The sequence below is a fragment of the Capsella rubella genome, unplaced genomic scaffold, assembly GCF_000375325.1.
Source record: "Capsella rubella cultivar Monte Gargano unplaced genomic scaffold, Caprub1_0 scaffold_7, whole genome shotgun sequence".
Taxonomy (NCBI): domain Eukaryota; kingdom Viridiplantae; phylum Streptophyta; class Magnoliopsida; order Brassicales; family Brassicaceae; genus Capsella; species Capsella rubella.
In genome coordinates this window covers 7,700,171-7,717,687 of record NW_006238917.1, presented here as the reverse complement: position 1 = coordinate 7,717,687, position 17,517 = coordinate 7,700,171, and the positions used below count along the sequence as shown (strand labels likewise).

At 38.5% G+C, this 17,517-nt stretch overlaps 5 protein-coding genes across 8 annotated transcripts; 1 reads left to right on the top strand and 4 right to left on the bottom strand.

Annotated features, from left to right (window-relative positions):
• The first annotated feature begins 206 nt into the window (after positions 1 to 206).
• On the top strand, positions 207 to 2,204 carry LOC17878434 (tubulin beta-9 chain). The gene is made up of 3 exons (XM_006283671.2): positions 207 to 714; positions 979 to 1,248; positions 1,356 to 2,204. The coding sequence occupies exons 1-3, from the start codon at positions 321 to 323 to the stop codon at positions 2,027 to 2,029; spliced, it is 1,338 nt and encodes a 445-aa protein (XP_006283733.1). The 5' UTR covers positions 207 to 320; the 3' UTR covers positions 2,030 to 2,204.
• LOC17878336 (protein POLLENLESS 3) lies at positions 2,078 to 4,324 on the bottom strand. The gene is made up of 5 exons (XM_023779807.1): positions 3,889 to 4,324; positions 3,451 to 3,663; positions 3,190 to 3,338; positions 3,030 to 3,098; positions 2,078 to 2,944 (listed from the first exon to the last, which is right to left on the bottom strand). The coding sequence occupies exons 1-5, from the start codon at positions 4,306 to 4,308 to the stop codon at positions 2,284 to 2,286; spliced, it is 1,512 nt and encodes a 503-aa protein (XP_023635575.1). The 5' UTR covers positions 4,309 to 4,324; the 3' UTR covers positions 2,078 to 2,283.
• On the bottom strand, positions 4,287 to 9,353 carry LOC17878985 (small RNA 2'-O-methyltransferase). Its single transcript, XM_023779806.1, has 10 exons — positions 9,237 to 9,353; positions 8,443 to 8,723; positions 8,272 to 8,361; positions 7,713 to 8,170; positions 7,371 to 7,625; positions 6,195 to 7,159; positions 5,557 to 5,708; positions 5,293 to 5,409; positions 5,000 to 5,119; positions 4,287 to 4,896 (listed from the first exon to the last, which is right to left on the bottom strand). The coding sequence occupies exons 2-10, from the start codon at positions 8,692 to 8,694 to the stop codon at positions 4,465 to 4,467; spliced, it is 2,841 nt and encodes a 946-aa protein (XP_023635574.1). The 5' UTR covers positions 8,695 to 8,723; positions 9,237 to 9,353; the 3' UTR covers positions 4,287 to 4,464.
• A 184-nt stretch (positions 9,354 to 9,537) lies between these two features.
• On the bottom strand, positions 9,538 to 14,093 carry LOC17879935 (small RNA 2'-O-methyltransferase). 4 transcript variants are annotated; one of them, XM_023778971.1, is made up of 10 exons: positions 14,016 to 14,093; positions 13,252 to 13,495; positions 13,067 to 13,159; positions 12,410 to 12,876; positions 12,078 to 12,326; positions 11,088 to 11,965; positions 10,828 to 10,979; positions 10,604 to 10,720; positions 10,246 to 10,365; positions 9,538 to 10,102 (listed from the first exon to the last, which is right to left on the bottom strand). In XM_023778971.1, the coding sequence occupies exons 2-10, from the start codon at positions 13,465 to 13,467 to the stop codon at positions 9,686 to 9,688; spliced, it is 2,709 nt and encodes a 902-aa protein (XP_023634739.1). In that variant the 5' UTR covers positions 13,468 to 13,495; positions 14,016 to 14,093; the 3' UTR covers positions 9,538 to 9,685. The 4 variants fall into 4 exon arrangements, with proteins under 4 accessions (XP_023634739.1, XP_023634737.1, XP_006283197.2 ...); XM_023778969.1 differs by having other exon boundaries at positions 10,828 to 10,982; positions 14,016 to 14,092; XM_006283135.2 differs by having other exon boundaries at positions 10,828 to 10,982; positions 12,410 to 12,861; positions 14,016 to 14,092.
• Positions 14,094 to 14,358: 265 nt separating this feature from the next.
• LOC17879685 (probable 3-hydroxyisobutyrate dehydrogenase, mitochondrial) lies at positions 14,359 to 17,256 on the bottom strand. Its single transcript, XM_006283975.2, has 10 exons — positions 17,093 to 17,256; positions 16,703 to 16,791; positions 16,503 to 16,617; positions 16,110 to 16,260; positions 15,715 to 15,797; positions 15,481 to 15,576; positions 15,193 to 15,335; positions 15,014 to 15,098; positions 14,829 to 14,908; positions 14,359 to 14,655 (listed from the first exon to the last, which is right to left on the bottom strand). The coding sequence occupies exons 1-10, from the start codon at positions 17,213 to 17,215 to the stop codon at positions 14,568 to 14,570; spliced, it is 1,053 nt and encodes a 350-aa protein (XP_006284037.1). The 5' UTR covers positions 17,216 to 17,256; the 3' UTR covers positions 14,359 to 14,567.
• Between the last annotated feature and the right edge of the window lie 261 nt (positions 17,257 to 17,517).

Genomic DNA, 17,517 nt, shown 5'->3' with positions numbered 1-17,517 from the left:
ACAAAAAAATATCTAAGGAAAGATATTTTGTTTCTGATTCGCTGTCATTACAGCACATAAAGAAACCAAATCGAAAACTATCACGGTATTATTAGCAAAGCAAGAAAACTTTGAGGACTAAAGTGAAAAGTTTTTAAGAAACCTGAGGAAAAAGGACGTAAACTATATATAGCCGATTACTACTCTTTTGTTTTTTTATACCCCTCGATCAAAACAAAAAACAAACAGAGAGAGGTGGGAGTCGCCAAATTTTCTCACCATCATTTTCTCGAGAAAATTCACACTAAAGCGATTCCCGAGAAAAAAAACATCAGGTGAAAATGAGAGAGATCCTTCATATTCAAGGTGGTCAGTGCGGAAACCAGATCGGTGCTAAGTTCTGGGAGGTTATTTGCGGCGAGCACGGTATCGATCACACCGGTCAGTACTGTGGCGATTCAGATCTACAGCTCGAGAGGATCAATGTCTATTATAACGAAGCTAGCGGAGGCAAATACGTTCCTCGCGCTGTTCTTATGGATCTGGAGCCTGGAACCATGGATTCCCTCAGATCCGGTCCGTTTGGTCAGATTTTCCGGCCTGATAACTTCGTGTTTGGCCAGTCTGGTGCTGGGAATAACTGGGCGAAAGGTCACTACACGGAAGGCGCTGAGTTGATTGATTCCGTGCTCGATGTTGTAAGGAAGGAAGCTGAGAACTGTGATTGTCTTCAAGGTGAGATAATACGCATTTCGTTTTCTTAAACCTATTTTGTTCTGTTTGGATTTATCTTTTCATTCGAATCTAGATCTGTGGTTAGAAAATGTGATTTTGTTTGAACCATCGGAGACCTCGTAGATGTGTATTGTTTCTGAAATTTGTTAGTATACGTGAAACCTGGGTTGATAACTTGCTTATGATGATTTGTTTAGTGTTTGATGCTCTTGATTAGATTCATGATAAGCCGTTATCTGATCGTGTGATTTGTATATTGAACAGGTTTTCAAGTTTGTCATTCTTTGGGAGGAGGAACTGGTTCTGGCATGGGAACACTTCTTATTTCTAAGATAAGAGAGGAATATCCTGATCGTATGATGATGACCTTTTCGGTGTTCCCTTCTCCTAAGGTTTCTGATACCGTTGTTGAGCCATACAATGCTACACTCTCTGTGCACCAGCTTGTTGAGAATGCTGACGAATGTATGGTTTTGGATAACGAAGCTCTCTACGATATCTGCTTCCGCACCTTGAAGCTATCTAATCCTACCTGTGAGTATTTTTAAAAACCCCATTTCTCCTCTTGTTGTGGAATAATCATATGATTGTAGTTTTGAAACCCTGACATTGTTCTTCTTTCTTATGTGGTGGTACCTTAGTTGGTGATCTTAACCACCTCATCTCAGCTACCATGAGTGGTGTCACATGCTGTCTTCGGTTCCCTGGTCAACTAAACTCTGACCTTAGAAAGCTCGCTGTGAACCTTATCCCTTTCCCACGACTCCATTTCTTCATGGTTGGTTTTGCACCATTGACATCCAGAGGATCACAGCAATACAGTGCCTTGAGTGTCCCTGAACTAACTCAACAGATGTGGGATGCCAAAAACATGATGTGTGCAGCTGATCCCCGTCATGGCCGTTACTTGACAGCTTCCGCTTTGTTCCGTGGAAAGATGAGCACTAAAGAGGTTGATGAGCAGATGATGAATGTCCAGAACAAAAACTCATCATACTTTGTTGAATGGATCCCAAACAACGTGAAATCGAGCGTCTGCGATATCGCCCCCACGGGTTTGAAAATGGCATCAACTTTCATTGGAAACTCAACTTCAATCCAAGAAATGTTCAGGCGTGTGAGTGAACAGTTTACTGCCATGTTCAGGAGAAAGGCTTTCCTTCATTGGTACACAGGAGAAGGAATGGACGAGATGGAATTCACTGAGGCTGAGAGTAACATGAACGATCTTGTTGCAGAGTATCAGCAATATCAGGATGCTACAGTCGGTGAAGAAGAGTACGAGGAGGACGAAGAAGAAGAAGAAGAAGCTTAAGATTACTACTCTTGTATGGCTTCAGACACAAGCTGTAACTTCGTCGCACTCTTTTCTTTTCTCTCCTTTTCTGAATTGAATTGTCTCTTTTTGTGCCTGGTGTGTTTTGTTATTGAATTTCCAAAAACTAAGATTTGTTCGAGAGTGTAATCCCATTTACCTATGCTTTTTTATATTGTCTATGAAAATATTTCAATGTCAAAAACATTTACAATTTCTATGATCCAAAACTTGATCAATGGTACAATTAGATCCTATATCTTGGCGGTTTCATGCTCTGCCTGCAATCTTTCTTCTTCATCTTCTTCCTCTTCAGCAATATCTGCCCAGCTTTTCTTAGATTCATTCTTTGGACCGTCTGCAGTATCTTTGATGTATTCATGAAGATATTGAATCATGTTCTGGTTCAGTTTCTTTCGCTTCATGGGTTCTTCTCCTCCTCCCTTTAAGATATTATAATGCGCAGAACCAAAAGGTTTTGGATTCTTAAACAGGAGCTTTCGAGCTGCACCTCTCTTTTCTTCTTCATACATCCCTGCTCTACATTCACGTGGCTGTGTAAATAGACCTGCAGAGTTCTGTCCAAAAGACGCTGGAGAAGAAGAAACATGCGAGTAGTAGTTCTTGTTTGCGATTCCCGGGTCTCTGTTTTCTTTCATTCCATTTGCAAATGAACATCCTGCGTAGAACTCCTCTGAAAGATCAGCTTCTGGATTCTTTGATTCTATTTCTGATAAAATCTCAACTGCTCGCTCATAAGACTTAGCAAATGGTTCATCTCCACATTCAATCTCTGCAGACGAATCTCTAACATCATTAAGAAGAGATTTAGCTTCAGGGATTCGACCCATACGCATCAAACAGATTGCGAGGTTGCACAGTTTGTTTTTGTCCTTTTCTAAATACAAAGCTCTCCTGTTCCACAGATAAATTGCATGTAATGAAGACTCGCAAAACCAAACAGTAATCAATTTCCAAATTTTGGTAACAAAAACCAAACCTGTAATGCTGCTCTGCAATCCCATAGTTATGTAACTGTAAATGAACCCATCCCAAGTTCCCTAGTATCCTAAAATGTTCAAACAACAGTGGAAAACGTCAGTTCAAGAGACATTAAAACCTCATCAAGATAACATGCGAATAGATCCAAAGCTTCACACCTTGCTTTCTCTTGCTCAATAGTCATTGTAACATGTTTCCCTTGAACCCTTTTGGCTCTCACGACTGGACCACCAAATCCCATTCTTTGCTCGAGTGTTTTCAGCTTGTGCTCAAGTAATCCAGCTTCTTCTTCAATCCTGCCTGACTTCTGTAAAAACACAAAACCACCATTTCCAAGTTTTAACAGTGAGATAACATCCAAAACACTCACAACACCTGCTGCGAAAGAGAAGATGGGGTGTGGTGTTCATCCCCATTACCTTGAAGAGTTCGAGGAGCAAGTTATCAATGGCGTCTTGAGACTCAAAAGAACAGAGATACCTAAAGGATTTGATGGCTTCAATTGCTTCATCAGATCGGTCCAACTGTTTCATCACCGCTGCCATGTCCTTCAATGCACTATCAACTCGATCTCCAGCGTTTATTGCAGCCCAAAACAATGCTATAGCTCGATTCGGATCTTTAGATATCAACTGTTCTTCCAATAACATCCATATGTTAGAAAACACAATCATAATCATTTTATAGACAGATTCGAGAAGATCACTGCAAATTTTTGAGTTTAAAGATTGGTTTCAGTGATAAAATGTAAAAGCTTGTAAGAGAAATCTTCAGACGAGGAGACGAATTAAGAAACCCTAAATTAGGGGAATAAAGAAAAGTTTCCTTTCTTGCTTTCGCGGGAAAATTCATTATACCTGCGCATGTTTGGCTCTGACGTAAGGAGAATCACCAGAAGGAACCTTGTGAACAATGTGAAAGGGATCACGTTTCTCCGACGACGACGAACAAGTATACGGTGGTATCCTCCTCTCCGACATCGGCACCGCCGCAACATAATCTCGTGTTCTCGCCGGCGGTGGAGTGTAGTAAACCCCAGGTGGAGCACGACGTTCTGAGAGAGGACACATTTTCTTGGCGTTTCTCTTCAATTTCTCAGAGACAAATTCGAAAAAGATTGTCGCAAAATTCAAATCCTCAGAGATCAAGAACAACTCAAATGCTTGCTTATGCAGGAAAGAACCAGTGTCCAAGGATGTGAGAAAGTGATAATAATTACGAGGACTTGTATATAAATAAGCAAACTTTGACATAGGGGTAAAAAGGGTAATACGCATTCATCTAGACAAAATGATCTTTTGAAGCATAAAGGTTCAATTTTTTACGGTTAATCTGCAAAAGCTAAGACAAAAGAACTAAACAAGCTCTTGAGTTTTTAGGTGAATATATCACATCTCGCTTGCTCGTTGCTACTCTAATCAAGTAATCAGAGATTAGTCTTTTTTGTGTCCATCTTCCTTCTTCCATTCCCATATGACTTTATAAGGCTGCATTGAGCCTTCTGCAACATTCTCAATAGATGAAGCTTCCCTTCTAAAAACAGCTATCTGAGAAGCAAACCCCGGTTCTACATCACCAGACCCACCAACACCACTGAACTCTACGCTGTAGTTATGGAGTTTGGCGAGCTTAGATGCCCAGTTGTTAAACTGTTCTCTTGTCCACTCGAATTTGTGGTCGTGGTTCCTGAATTTCGGAAGCTGTGACTCGGTCTTGTCTTCTTCTTGTGTTTCTGGTGTGGACCGCTGGAGAATTGTGTTGAACTCGAAGTTTGGTGTTGAGACTATCAGGAGCTTGGGGCGAAACAAGCTTAGAACTATATCCCCAAGTTGACAGGCTTGATCTTCTTCCATGTGCTCAATAACCTAGAGATTTGGCAACAGATTATATGCAATGTCAAACAAGGCAGATTGCTTCTGATGAACATGCACAAGATTTGAAGGATTAGAAAGAAGATGACAGGAGAACCTCTAAGCAAGTGCCAATGTCAACGTCATGCAGCCTGGAGTCAAACTCAAGGATGGAACCATCATATAGTGTGGCAGCTTTGACATTGCAAGCTTCCTTGTTTAGTTTTATATGTAGCATCTGAAGTTGAAACACAAGATACACAAAAACATAAGAACATGACATCTACATGACATCTACCATTTCTTTTCGATATGCTGAGATTCATGAGTGGTGCAAATGCAGTTTTTTTAGTCTCATCTAGTTAATCCTACGAGCGGGAATATAAAACAGTAGTATATGATTTAGCATACCTTAGCAGCACGGGCAAGACCCTTTGGTGAAATGTCAACACCGATAATATTTTGAAGTGTAGTTGGATAGTCAAGTAGAGAGTCTAATAAACTTCCAGATCCACATCCAAAATCAACCTGTAAAGAGAATAGAGGTGTCATCTTACGATGGTCACAGATATATCAATTAGAACGACAAGAGACTGGAACAATTGAACGAGTTTTAAAAAGTCTTGAATTTAGAATCCCAATAAGCAGGAAGATATAGAGTTTTTAAGAGCTTACCAAAGTAGAAGCGGATGATTCTCTTATATATTTCAGTGCATATTCAACACGCTGTTTTGAAAGTGGAGGTTTGAAAAAAGCCGCCTCCATTCGTTCTTCTGATGGCCCTTTCACTCCCAACAAAAGTATATTGTAGTTTAAAGATGGACTTTCTGTGCACAAAAAGCAGAAGAATTTATCACTATCACATATAAATGTTCATGGAATCTCTTAACTTAGTCATAGATATAGCTCTAATTTGTGTTCATCCTCTATAATTTGAAAGAGAAATAAGAGATCGACAGATTCATCTAACTAGAACAGACACAGCAAAGGTGAATTGTTAATAATGATGTTACCTTCACCAGAATAATACAATACTCAACAACAGAAAGAATAGAGAAAATAAATTATACAGACTTTAAATCAATCCTAGATTTACCAGGAGACTTTAAGTGAGGTTCTTCCATAACTTTGCCTCTATTTCGTATTGGTCAGAACCAGAGCTTTGTAGTTTCTAGTACGACTAGACCTAAGTTCACTTGTGAAGGTGGTACAAATGTCAACAGTTGATAAAGACCCAATTTTTTCTTTCAACCAGAAAATCGTTTAAAGAAATTATCCTATAACCTGCAACAGGTAAACATTAGAAGCATTACCTGATAGGAGCGAGCGGATTCTCACAGTATCAGAAGCAGCAGCCAAAATCAAAGCTTCTGCAGCATCAGGGGGTGTCATACAAAAAGATTCATACTCACCCACAGTCATCTGAGTAACAGCTGATTCAATATGTGGATTCATGGATCCAGTCCCTACCTCAAACTCTATCTCTTCATTGCTTTCAATGAGATCTACTGAGTGTTCACAATTAGCCGAATATCCAGCATCCACCTCGGACTCCATCTCTTCATTGCTTTCAGTGTCATCTCTTGGAGATTCACCTTCACTAGAATATTCAGGATCCACTGACAAAGACAAAGAATAGCATATGCTAACCACAGAACCATTTGTTATAGATTCAACACGCTTCTCTACTGATGGTACATTTGTGGTTTTTGATTCAGAGCTGAGTCCATTTTGGAGAACTGGTGGGAGCGCAAAAACATTAGGAGTTGAAGATTTGATATCCTGGTCGTCATCAGTATCACAGGATTGCTCTCCATCCACATCCAGGTCACCGAAAAACTTACTAAACCATAGGAGGGCTTTCAATGAAGCATTTTGAATGGCATCATATTCTTTCTCATAGAATTTCATCGGAGAACATTCTAAAACCAAATCCTTAGTCTTTGTAAAAATTTTCACTTCACATCTAAACCCATGCCCTAATCCTGGTGTATCTTCTTTTTCTTTACTCAAATTCTCATTATCGGCATTGTCAACTCCGGAGACCTTCAGCTTCTTGTGAGATCTGAATATGTCAGACAATGATTTCCCAGGAGCATCAGATGAAGAAAAGACAGGTTCTGCTAGTCGGTGCTGGTGGCAGAACATGCAGAGAATCTCCCTAGGGAGTGGACCTCTCCAATTAGATTTTGTAGTGAATGAAGAGGGCAACTGTGCAGCAATTACTGCTTGTCGGGAAATTTTGTAGATTCCGTTGGGTGACATACCACAACATATCCTGCAGAAGCCACAAAGCTAATGCATTACTTCAAAGTGCAGGGTAAGATATGCAATGCTTCATCAAAAGGCTAAGACAAACATCAAATGCATTACTTCAGAGTTAGTAGACGTAAGTAATGCAATGTTCCCAAAATCCTTATTTTAAAAGAAGATGTCAAAAAGAAATTCAAGAGATAAAACTGAGCAAAAGCTGGTAGTAGAAAAGGGACCTGTAAAATGACTTTAAAGTTACATCATCATAGTCAAGATCATCGGACTTCCATCGGTAACCAACAGATGCCAAGATAGCATCGCCGTGAATATCTTGACCACAAATGTAACTTGCTCGTACATTCCGAGATTTTTCAACATGAGATGAGTCTTCTTTTGAACCTCCAGAGGCTTCTGATGAATGATCAGAGGACATCTTTGGAATAGCAGAGTACAATCTACACTCAGAACCACAGGAAGCTTTGCCAAAAGCCCTGTTGAAAAGCAAAAATACTTTCAAGTCAGATTAACACGAAGAATGCTCCACTTACTAATAGAAACAAAAACATATATATAATCACCTTGATATCATCACTTGGCTGCCATTTTTCAAACTGAGCCTTTCTGCGATACTATCCAAGTAATGCCGCTCTGATGAAATGTAAAGCGTATCTAGCTCAACAATCTCCTCACCAAGACATGGTATAAATACAGCCGCGACTTCTCTGCTAGGTAGGGTATCAGATACATGAGTAGCTAGTGCTTCTACAATTTCTGAAGGGTATGGATTTTTCCTTCGGAGAGAAGCTTCATGCGGAGATGCGACTATGTAGTCCGACAACTTTGCAGCAGCCTTCATGACATAGGAAATGACCAAGGAAGGATCTGATTCCACAGAAGGATTAATGATTTTACAACGACTGTTAATCTTTGCATCAAATGTAGCAATGACAGAAACAGGAACTGAGCCACAACAATCCCCATCCCTTCGCAATACCGCTCTAAGGTGAGCTCCCAGAGGGTGTTCAGCTGAAAGAAACTGCAATCGGTAATAAAAGATACATTTTGATCAACATTAATTCATAACATATCACATTGAAAAAAAATATAGAAATGAAAAATTTCTTTTGAGATACTAACCTCATCAGAAAATAAATACTTAATGCGTCCAACGATATCATCCCAAGCTTCATCTACAGTAAGATCATCATTCTGAGGACGAATGCCTAGCTGCAACATGAATGGTACTATCTTTGTTATCACAAGAGATACCACAATATGAAAAGAGAAAACACATATAACAACGCATACCTTCTCAAGAGCCAATTCAGCAGCAGATTGTTCAGAATCCTTCTTCTTCTTGAATACATTTGATACAACAGAGAAGTCTGGTAGCTGCAAGTGGCAGCGATAGAGACATGGACCTTTCTGAGGTATTGCCAAACCTGGACAGCCACTGTGAGAAGAATCATGAACTTCCTCAACTGTAAACCTTGCTTTAGGACCAAACTTTTGATGAATAATTGCCTTTGGAGTAGGAGTATGCTTCCCACTACTAGCCATCACAAACGCAATGTAGCTTCTTCAATACACTGAGAGAGACAAAGGGTCATACAAATATAAGCCAAAGATCAGGAAAGATGAAAAATAAATAAAAAGGTCCGAATCGAATCAACATCTCTATTTGAATTCCGGCATTCTCAGTGTTCTAATTTTAACCACTTGTCTGCATTTATCAGATTAGAGAATGATAAGTAAATTCTGAGTCTTGCCATGTCTTCGTTTCCGGAACAAAAATGGAAAAACCCAAATTATAAAACTAGAATCCATTACAGTGGTAGGTTTTATGCACATGCCATGGGAAAAACAGAGAGAAAAACACAAGAAATGAGCAAAGTAACGATTTTTCGTTCCGAGGAAGTACAGGTAGAAGATTTGGGTAAAAAAAAACACAACAAAATAAAAAAGGGTTTTTGAGTGTAACATTAAGACAAACGAATCGTCATGAACAGTTACGATGATCAATGAAATTGAATTTTATAAGGAGCCCAGAAATTTCAAAACGACTCAGACAAAACAAAAAGCACGAAGAATCAACAACGAACCTAAAGAGTTCAGCGGAATGTCATGTAAGAACTGAGGAGAGAGCAACAGAGAAGAAGAGAGTGAGAGAGAAAGAAAGGGGTTTTAGAGGGAGGAATGAGGGCGTTTTGGTCGTTTCCATATTGTAGAATCGTTTCCTTTTCTTTTCAACTTTTTATTTTATTCCATATCCACCATTCTCTTTTTCTAGAAGAACATAAATACCATTTATATGTGTTACTTGTAAGTTTGAGTATTGACAGTTTTATTTAGTACTCACGATTCTTGTGCTTTTTGAAAAACATAGATAGATAAGAATTGACGACAAAAAAAAAAGATAGATATTAAGAATCAATGACCATACACAAGAGTGTGACAAGGAAGAAACTTGTAGATTTCAAACATAAAAAAAGCAGCAAAAAAAGGAAAAAAGAGTTAAGTCTATTCAGGTTGATGATACACTTATCAAAGATTAAGTCTTTTTGTCTCCATTTCCACTTGTCCATTCCCATGCGACTTTATAAGGCTGCATCGAGCCTTCCGAGAACTTCCCAACAAGGTTAACCTCTTGTCGTCTAAAAACAGCAATCTGAGAAGCAAACCCGTGATTTACATTGCCAGACCCACCAACAGCGCTCAACTCGACGCTGTAGTTGTGGCTTTTGGCAAGCTTAGATGCCCACTGGTTAAACTGTTTCCTTGTCCATTCGAACTTGTGGTCATGGTTCCTGAATTTTGGCTGCTGTGATACGGATTTGTGACCAGGCATATGGAGAATTTTGTTGTACTCGTAGTTTGGTGTGGAAACAATCAGAAGTTTCGGGCAAAACAAGCTTAGAACTGTATTCCCAAATTGACAGGCTTGATCTACCTCCATGTGTTCAATGACCTACAGATTCGTAACAGATTATATGTAAAGTAAAAACCAGACTAACAAAAAGTCAGATTTTTGAAGAACATACTCTATATGTTTAAAAAATATTAAGAAAAGCTTGAGATGAAGTTATGATACAAGAAAAAATAGAAGGGGACCTCTAAGCAAGTGCCGACATCAATGTTATGCAGCCTGGAATCAAACTCAAGGATGGATCCATCATAGAGTATAGTAGATTTGAGGTTGCAAGCTCCCTTGTTTAATTTTAAATGTAGTATCTGAAATTGAAACAATATATGTACAAATATTTGATGTAAATCAACAGCTTTTTATTCAACCATCTCTTTCAGATGATATAAAATGCAACCATGTAGGATCTTCACATGTTACACAACTCATGACTCGCATAAATGCAGTTTTGATAAAAAACATATCAAGTTTAAGATGCATTAGTTTCATCAGGTTAAGTTTAGAAGTGGAGTACAATTATGTTGGTGAGTCTCAGATTTAGAATACCTTAGCAGCACGGGAAAGACCCTTCTGTGAAATGTCAACACCGACAATGGATTGAAGTGAAGTTGGATAGTCAAGTAAAGAGGCTAGTAAACTTCCAGATCCGCATCCAAAGTCAACCTGAAAGAAGTATAGAAACTGGAATATTATAAGGAGTCCTAAAAAAGAATCCGGAATCACAAGAAGCAGAAAGACAGTATGATAAAATGAGAAACAAGAAGAGCTACCAGAGTAGAAGCTGACGATTCTTTTATATGTTTCATTGCATATTCAATACGCTGTTTTGAAAGTGGAGGTTTGAAAAATGCCGCCTCCATTCGTTCTTCTGTCGGCTCTTTTACTCCCAACAAACGTACATTGTATTCCAAACCTACTGAGACTTCTGGTTGCAATTGTAACAAAACAAAACTTCTACAGTTAACAAAAATTTTCTTTTTCCCAACCTGAAAAAGCTTTAAGACTTTTTTATAAACATTAGAAGCGTTACCTGACAAGAGTGACTGAGTTCTCGCAGTATCAGGAGCAGCAGCCAAAAGCAAGCCTTCAGCAGGGCTATCAGTTACAAAACAAGCATATTGGCCTACAGACATTTGAGTAACAACTGATTCAAGATGTGGGTTCATAGATCCATTCCCGACCTCAAATTCAATCTCTTCATTTCTTTCGATGAGTTCTTTTAAACATTCACCATTCTCCGAAAAGTCAGCATCTACCTCCACGGACACAGAATAGCATATGCTAACCAAGGAACCATCTGTTATAGATTGAACACGCTTCCGTTCATGTTGCATACCCGTGGTCCTTGATTTAGACCTGGGCTGTTCATACATTCTACTACATGGAAAAGCCCCTTTTATTAAGACACTCCGTTGAAAGAGCATATCCAAGTCTAGATTCGAATAACATGGTTGATCTGGGTCCGCATCCAGGCCATCGAATAACTTATTAAACCATGAGAGGGCTTTCAATGAAGCATTTTGAATAGCATGATTTTCCTTCTCATAGAAGTCTCCTGGTGAACAATCTAAAACCAAATCCTGGGACTTTGAGAGAATTTTCACTTCACATCTATAACCAGTCCCTGATCTTGGTATCCTGAGTTTTTTCCTTCTCATATCCTCCCGTTCTGAGTCTTTCAACTTCTGGTAGGATCTTAATATTCCATCCAGTGGTTTCACAGGGGCAGTAGTTATAGTAAAAATGGGTTCTGCTAGATGTTGCTGGCGGCAGAACATGGAGAGAATCTCCCTGGGGAATGGACCTCTCCAGTTAGACTTTGTAGTGTATGAAAAAGGCAACTGCGCAGCAATTAGTACTTGTCGGGAGAATTTATAGATTCCATTAGGAGACATACTGCAATATATCCTACAGAAGCCAAAAACATAATAAATATGTAGTGCTTCAGCGGAAGACCAAAATATATACAAAAGAACGAGATACAAACATGAACAGAGCAAAAGTTGGTAGCAGTAGAGACCTGTAAAATGACTTCAAGGTTACATCATCGTGTTCAAGTTCATGGGACCTCCATGGGTAACCAACGGATGCCACGATTGCATCACCGTGAATATCTAGACCACTAACAAAACTAGCTTTTGCGTTCCGAGACTTTTCAAGATGTTGTGATTCATTGACTGGACGTTTTTCACGGGATTTCCATGAATTATCGGAAGACTTCAACTTAGGAAAGGCTGCGTATACTCTACACTTAAAACCATCAATAGTCCTGTTGAAAATCCAAAAAAGTTTTAATCAGATTAACAACACCGGAAAAGCTCCATTTATTGACAGAAAGGACAATTTAATCACCCTGATATCATCACTTGGCTGCCATCCTTCAACCCAAGCTTTTCAGCAATAATATCCAAATAATACCGACCTGATGAAATACCAAGAATGATTGGCTTAACAACCTCTTCACCGTCAACGGCACATTGTATATGCACAGCCTCAACCCTTCTGCTTTCTACTTGAGAAGCCAATGCTTTTATAATTGCTGGAGGGTATGGTTTTTTCCTCCGGAGTGAATCTAGATGTGGAGATACGACAATGTAGTCCGGAAGCTTTGCAGCAGCCTTCATGACATAGGACATGAGCAAGCTAGGATCTGAGTCCACAGAAGGATCAATCACTTTACAGCGACTGTTAATCTTTGTATCAAATGTAGCAATGACAGAAACAGGAACTGTTCCGCAACATTCACTATCCCTTTGCAATGCCGCCCTAAGGTGACCTCCCAGGGGATGATCAGCTGATAGAAACTGCAATGGCAACAACTTAAAACATTAATGCCAAAAAGATTAAGTTAGTTAGTTATCAAAATGGCAATTGCATAAAGAGAAATCCCAAATTGCTTTTAGACTGGTGATCAATCAATTGTCAAAAAGAGACTTTTCCAATATCGTCAATGAACTCACATTTACATCATGTGGAAATCTGAAATTGCATTCGACTTACTAAACTAACCTCATCAGAAAATATATACTTAATGCGTTCAACGATATCAACCCAAGCTTGCTCCACAGTTATATCATCATCATCCAGAGAGTGAATGCCTAGCTGCAACATGAATTGTATCGTCTTCTTTAGCATATAACAACATTAAGAAAACAAAGATACAAAATACAGGAGAGATGTATAACAAGGCATACCTTCTCGAGGGCCAATTCGGCAGCGGATTGTTCAGCATCCTTCTTTTTCTTGAAGACATTGGATACAACAGTAAAGTCCGGCAGCTGCAAGTGACATCGGTAGAGGCATCCATTCGAAGAAGCATGAACTTCCTCAATTCTGTAACTTGCTTTAACACCAAAATTGTTTTCTATAATACCCTTTGGAGTAAGAGTCTGCTTCTCCTCACCCGCCATTACAAACTCACTGTAGCTTCTCTAGACGCTGAGACAAAACAAAAGAACTAGAAATGAGTTATATAAACATTTCAAAGATGGTAACTTTGTGCAAACACTGCACGGAACCCGAAATGAAAAAAAACTAGGGTTTTTCTAAGAGAGATATCATAAGAAGATGACCTAAATTCCGGGGTTAGCTGGGGTTTCTTAGAGAAGAAGATCACTTAAATTCTCAGTCTCGTTGAGTCTTAAGTCCGCAACAACACACAAAAATGGCAAAGCCGAAGGAGAAAAACCGATAAATGAAGGGTCGAAACAAACTCAAATCAATAAAGTAGTAGGCTTTAGGGAGATGCCACAGAAAACAGAGAGATGAAACAGAGGCATATGAGTCAAAGCAAGGATTTTTCGCGCGAAGGGACCAAAATTGAGTTGAAGTAACGTTACGAGGACCGAATCGTCCACCGAAACGATGGGTCGACGAAACTGACTTTTACAAAGAACGCTTAAGTAACGATGGAAACAATAAGAGACGAAAAGCAAGCAAGTTAGAATCAAAGACGTACCTTTGGACAGTTTTGAGAGAAATGGCATTTGTACACAAACTAGTTTTGAGCGTACAGAGCAAGCTGGGGGTTTTTCAAATGTAGTGGTGGGATGAAGAAAGCCAAGGGTGTTCTGGTCATTACACTACACAAAATCTGTGTTTCCGTGATTTTTACCGGAGATTCTGCAAAAATGGTTTGGTTCTTCATTGACTTGTCGAGAGTCGAGACGATCGAAGCCACTGCAGATTATACAAGATCTTCAAGTTTTAGGAATATAGCCAAGAATGATTTGTATATCAAATTTCATACGAATACATATAAGGAAAATGATATATTTGTGGATCGGTTTAGCCAGTAACGCTGTTAAGGAAAAAATGTTATTATCAACGGTGACTGTTGTTTGAATACTTTAACTTTGAGCTCAATAACTTTGTTTAATCCTCTATAGAATGCTTTCAAGCTTTATTCTACACTGAGAGTAATGCCCCAAACTAATAACATTCAAATCGCTTATAAACATCATAACCGATCGAAGACTGATTTTTTCACATGGTCATTGTAAAATTCGCCTCAGACTTCATCTTTGCCACTGTAAAAGTGTCTGAAAACACAAGAGAAGTCCTTTGTCTCATGCCCTTCCTCGCACATCTTCTTGTAACTGCAAAAACAATAAAAATTCCAGCTTGATGAATATGTGTGCATTGGTTCATAAAAGAGCTTTCAACTCAAGTTTCTAAATTGTTTCCATGAATTTCACAAGCCTTCTGTGTTCACACCAAGTCATCTTTCAAGGAAAAAACTTCTAGAAGAAAAGACTAGTGAAGTACTCACATTTCTTGTGCTTTGGATATCAATGGGCTTTTGTGTCCAACTTCTTCAGCAGAAGCTGCTGCGAGGTTTAGGTCTTTAGCCTGCATTTTGAATACACAATATCTATGAAAGACTTTTGTAACAAAAGAAATGTGCTTTACAGACATTTTAGGATCAACGATATAGACAGATGTTAAGAAACTGACCATAAGTTTGGAGGCAAAACCGCCATTGTAATCTCTTGAAGAGGGCACACCTTTCATTACTCCTGGAACTGGATTATATGCGTCGCTGCGGTTTTAGGAATATAATGAAGTTAAGAACTGGAATGTATGCTTAGATATAAGGCATTTATAAATTTCAAGAGGTAATTTTACTTACATACCTACTCCAACATCGGCCACTAGATGTGTTTAACACTTCTGTTAAAGTGCTGGCAGATATTCCAAGAGACTGACCCAGAGCTAAGGCTTCTGAAGTGCCGAGCATACTCACAGCCATAGCCAAATTGTTACAAATCTTTGCAGCCTAAGTTTTTTAAAAAAACATGTCGTTTCTCAGTCTACATAAAAAAAAATACTTAAGAACTGTAGAAACAACAATACCAAAGCTTAAGATAAGAAGTACTGTAACAAAAAAAGTTACGAAAACATGATATAACAGTGGAACTTACAGCTCCATTTCCTGAACCACCACAGTAGATGGATGTTCTACCCATTGACTGAAGTATTGGTCTAACGGCTAAGTAAGCATCTTCAGGACCTCCAACCTACAAAACATGCAAACGCCATTGTGATCTTATTCGTAATGTGCCACTGCCAATTATACATCCATGTAATGAGCATCGACATAGAGCATGTGATTCAACTAATGGAGATGAATAAGAGGATCAAACTCAAAATCATACCATAAAAGTAAGTGTACCAGCTTCTGCAGCGAGAACACCTCCAGAGACAGGAGCATCCAGCATGACAGGCTTTACCCAATTATCTGCATCATAGATGCTTGAAAGTTGAAACTATTTAAATGAAACAATCTCAGACTTGTTCACAGAATAACAATATGATCCTGTTGTTTAACTCCTACATCCAGCAAGATCTAAAGATTCCCACTTTGAATTGGAATACAGCAAGTACATACAATCAACTAAAAAGGGTACAGAATCATGGAGAGGGCTGACTTGAGAAAAACTGTATTGTAAACAGATTAAACGCGTAGCTGTTCATGGATTACCACTAAACAAGTTACTCATAGTTAAATCATAAGAATCAAACTTCCTTTCAAATACTATCTATGCTTTACCTCTCTTTTCTTTCAAATTACAATTAGAAACAGCAAGCGAGATTTTTCGAGTTGTTTGTGGATCAATAGTGGATGAATCTATAAACAAAGCAGGTCTGATAGCATTTTCTCCAAGAAGCAACCCGTTTGTTCCTGTGTACACATCCATCACCTACACGAATTACAAAAAAAAAAATTCTTCGTTAAAAATTCCAACCAAGAGAAAACAATTCTGATGAGATACATTCTTTCAAGTTTCAACCATTTAATGCATCCCTAGTCAGGTGGTAAACAACTCTACAATCTCTTATACTAGTGATTTCCCAGTAATGCATCTAATCATACAATGAACAGGAAGATCTTAGAATTGTTGTCTTATAAAAACTCTTCCTTAAAAGTAAGAAGATAACTCACGTGAGATGACGAAGGCAACATTGTAATGACAACTTGGCAATCTTGAGCAACTTCAAAAGGAGTTTCTCTAGCAGAGACTCCCATTTCAGTGAACATCTTCACAACATCACGGTTTCTGTGAAATCAAACTCAAATATATGAGCAGCAAGCTGAAAATATAAAACTTGATAAGGAGCATAATGGCACTGAAGGGTATTTACATGTCATGAACGGTAACTTTATATCCAGCTTTAACTAGATTATTCACCATCCTAGATCCCATATTTCCAAGCCCTATGAAACCAACATTCTGACAAAACAGCAAAAAAAAAAAAAAAGAGATTTCATTTACATAAATTTCGAATGTTGAGACAAATTTTGCTGCTAACAAATCTTATCCAGACAACATTTTTGATGAATTAATGAATAATACATAAGCAATCAAGAACTTAAATTCAATTTAGCACCCTCGTAAACAATGTTCGAGATTATTACAAAAGTGAAGATCTTATAACTTCCACCCAACTACTACCTTAAAAGATCATGTTTTTTGGAACGTAAAAGAGATAATATTATCCCCGATCATCAAAGAAAAGTTTAAAAACCAGAACCTGGAATTGAGTTGAATCATGAGCTGACGAAGAGAATCGGCGGAGACTTAAATAAGACCCAAACACGGAACTGGTTTTGAATTTGGAAAGACAAAGTAGAGACTGCGCTCTGCGAATCGCCATTGATGTATGAATGAATATCTTCAAACTTAAGGAAAAAAAAAGAAGAAGAGCTGCTGGAGTGAATCATGATCTCATCAAAACACTCTTGCGGTTTGATTTTTTTGAATTAAGACCCCTTGATTTTTAGTTTCTTCTGAAAATCGACTTTTACTTTTGAAATTATCAGGAAAACCCAAATAATTTGGATTGCTCTTGTCTCAGTTCCGGTCGTCCTTGTTGATTAGAGAGTCAACGTAGTCAGCATCTGTGGACCCAATTCTTCTCTACATTTTACTACTAATAAATGTTGGTTTTGACATAAA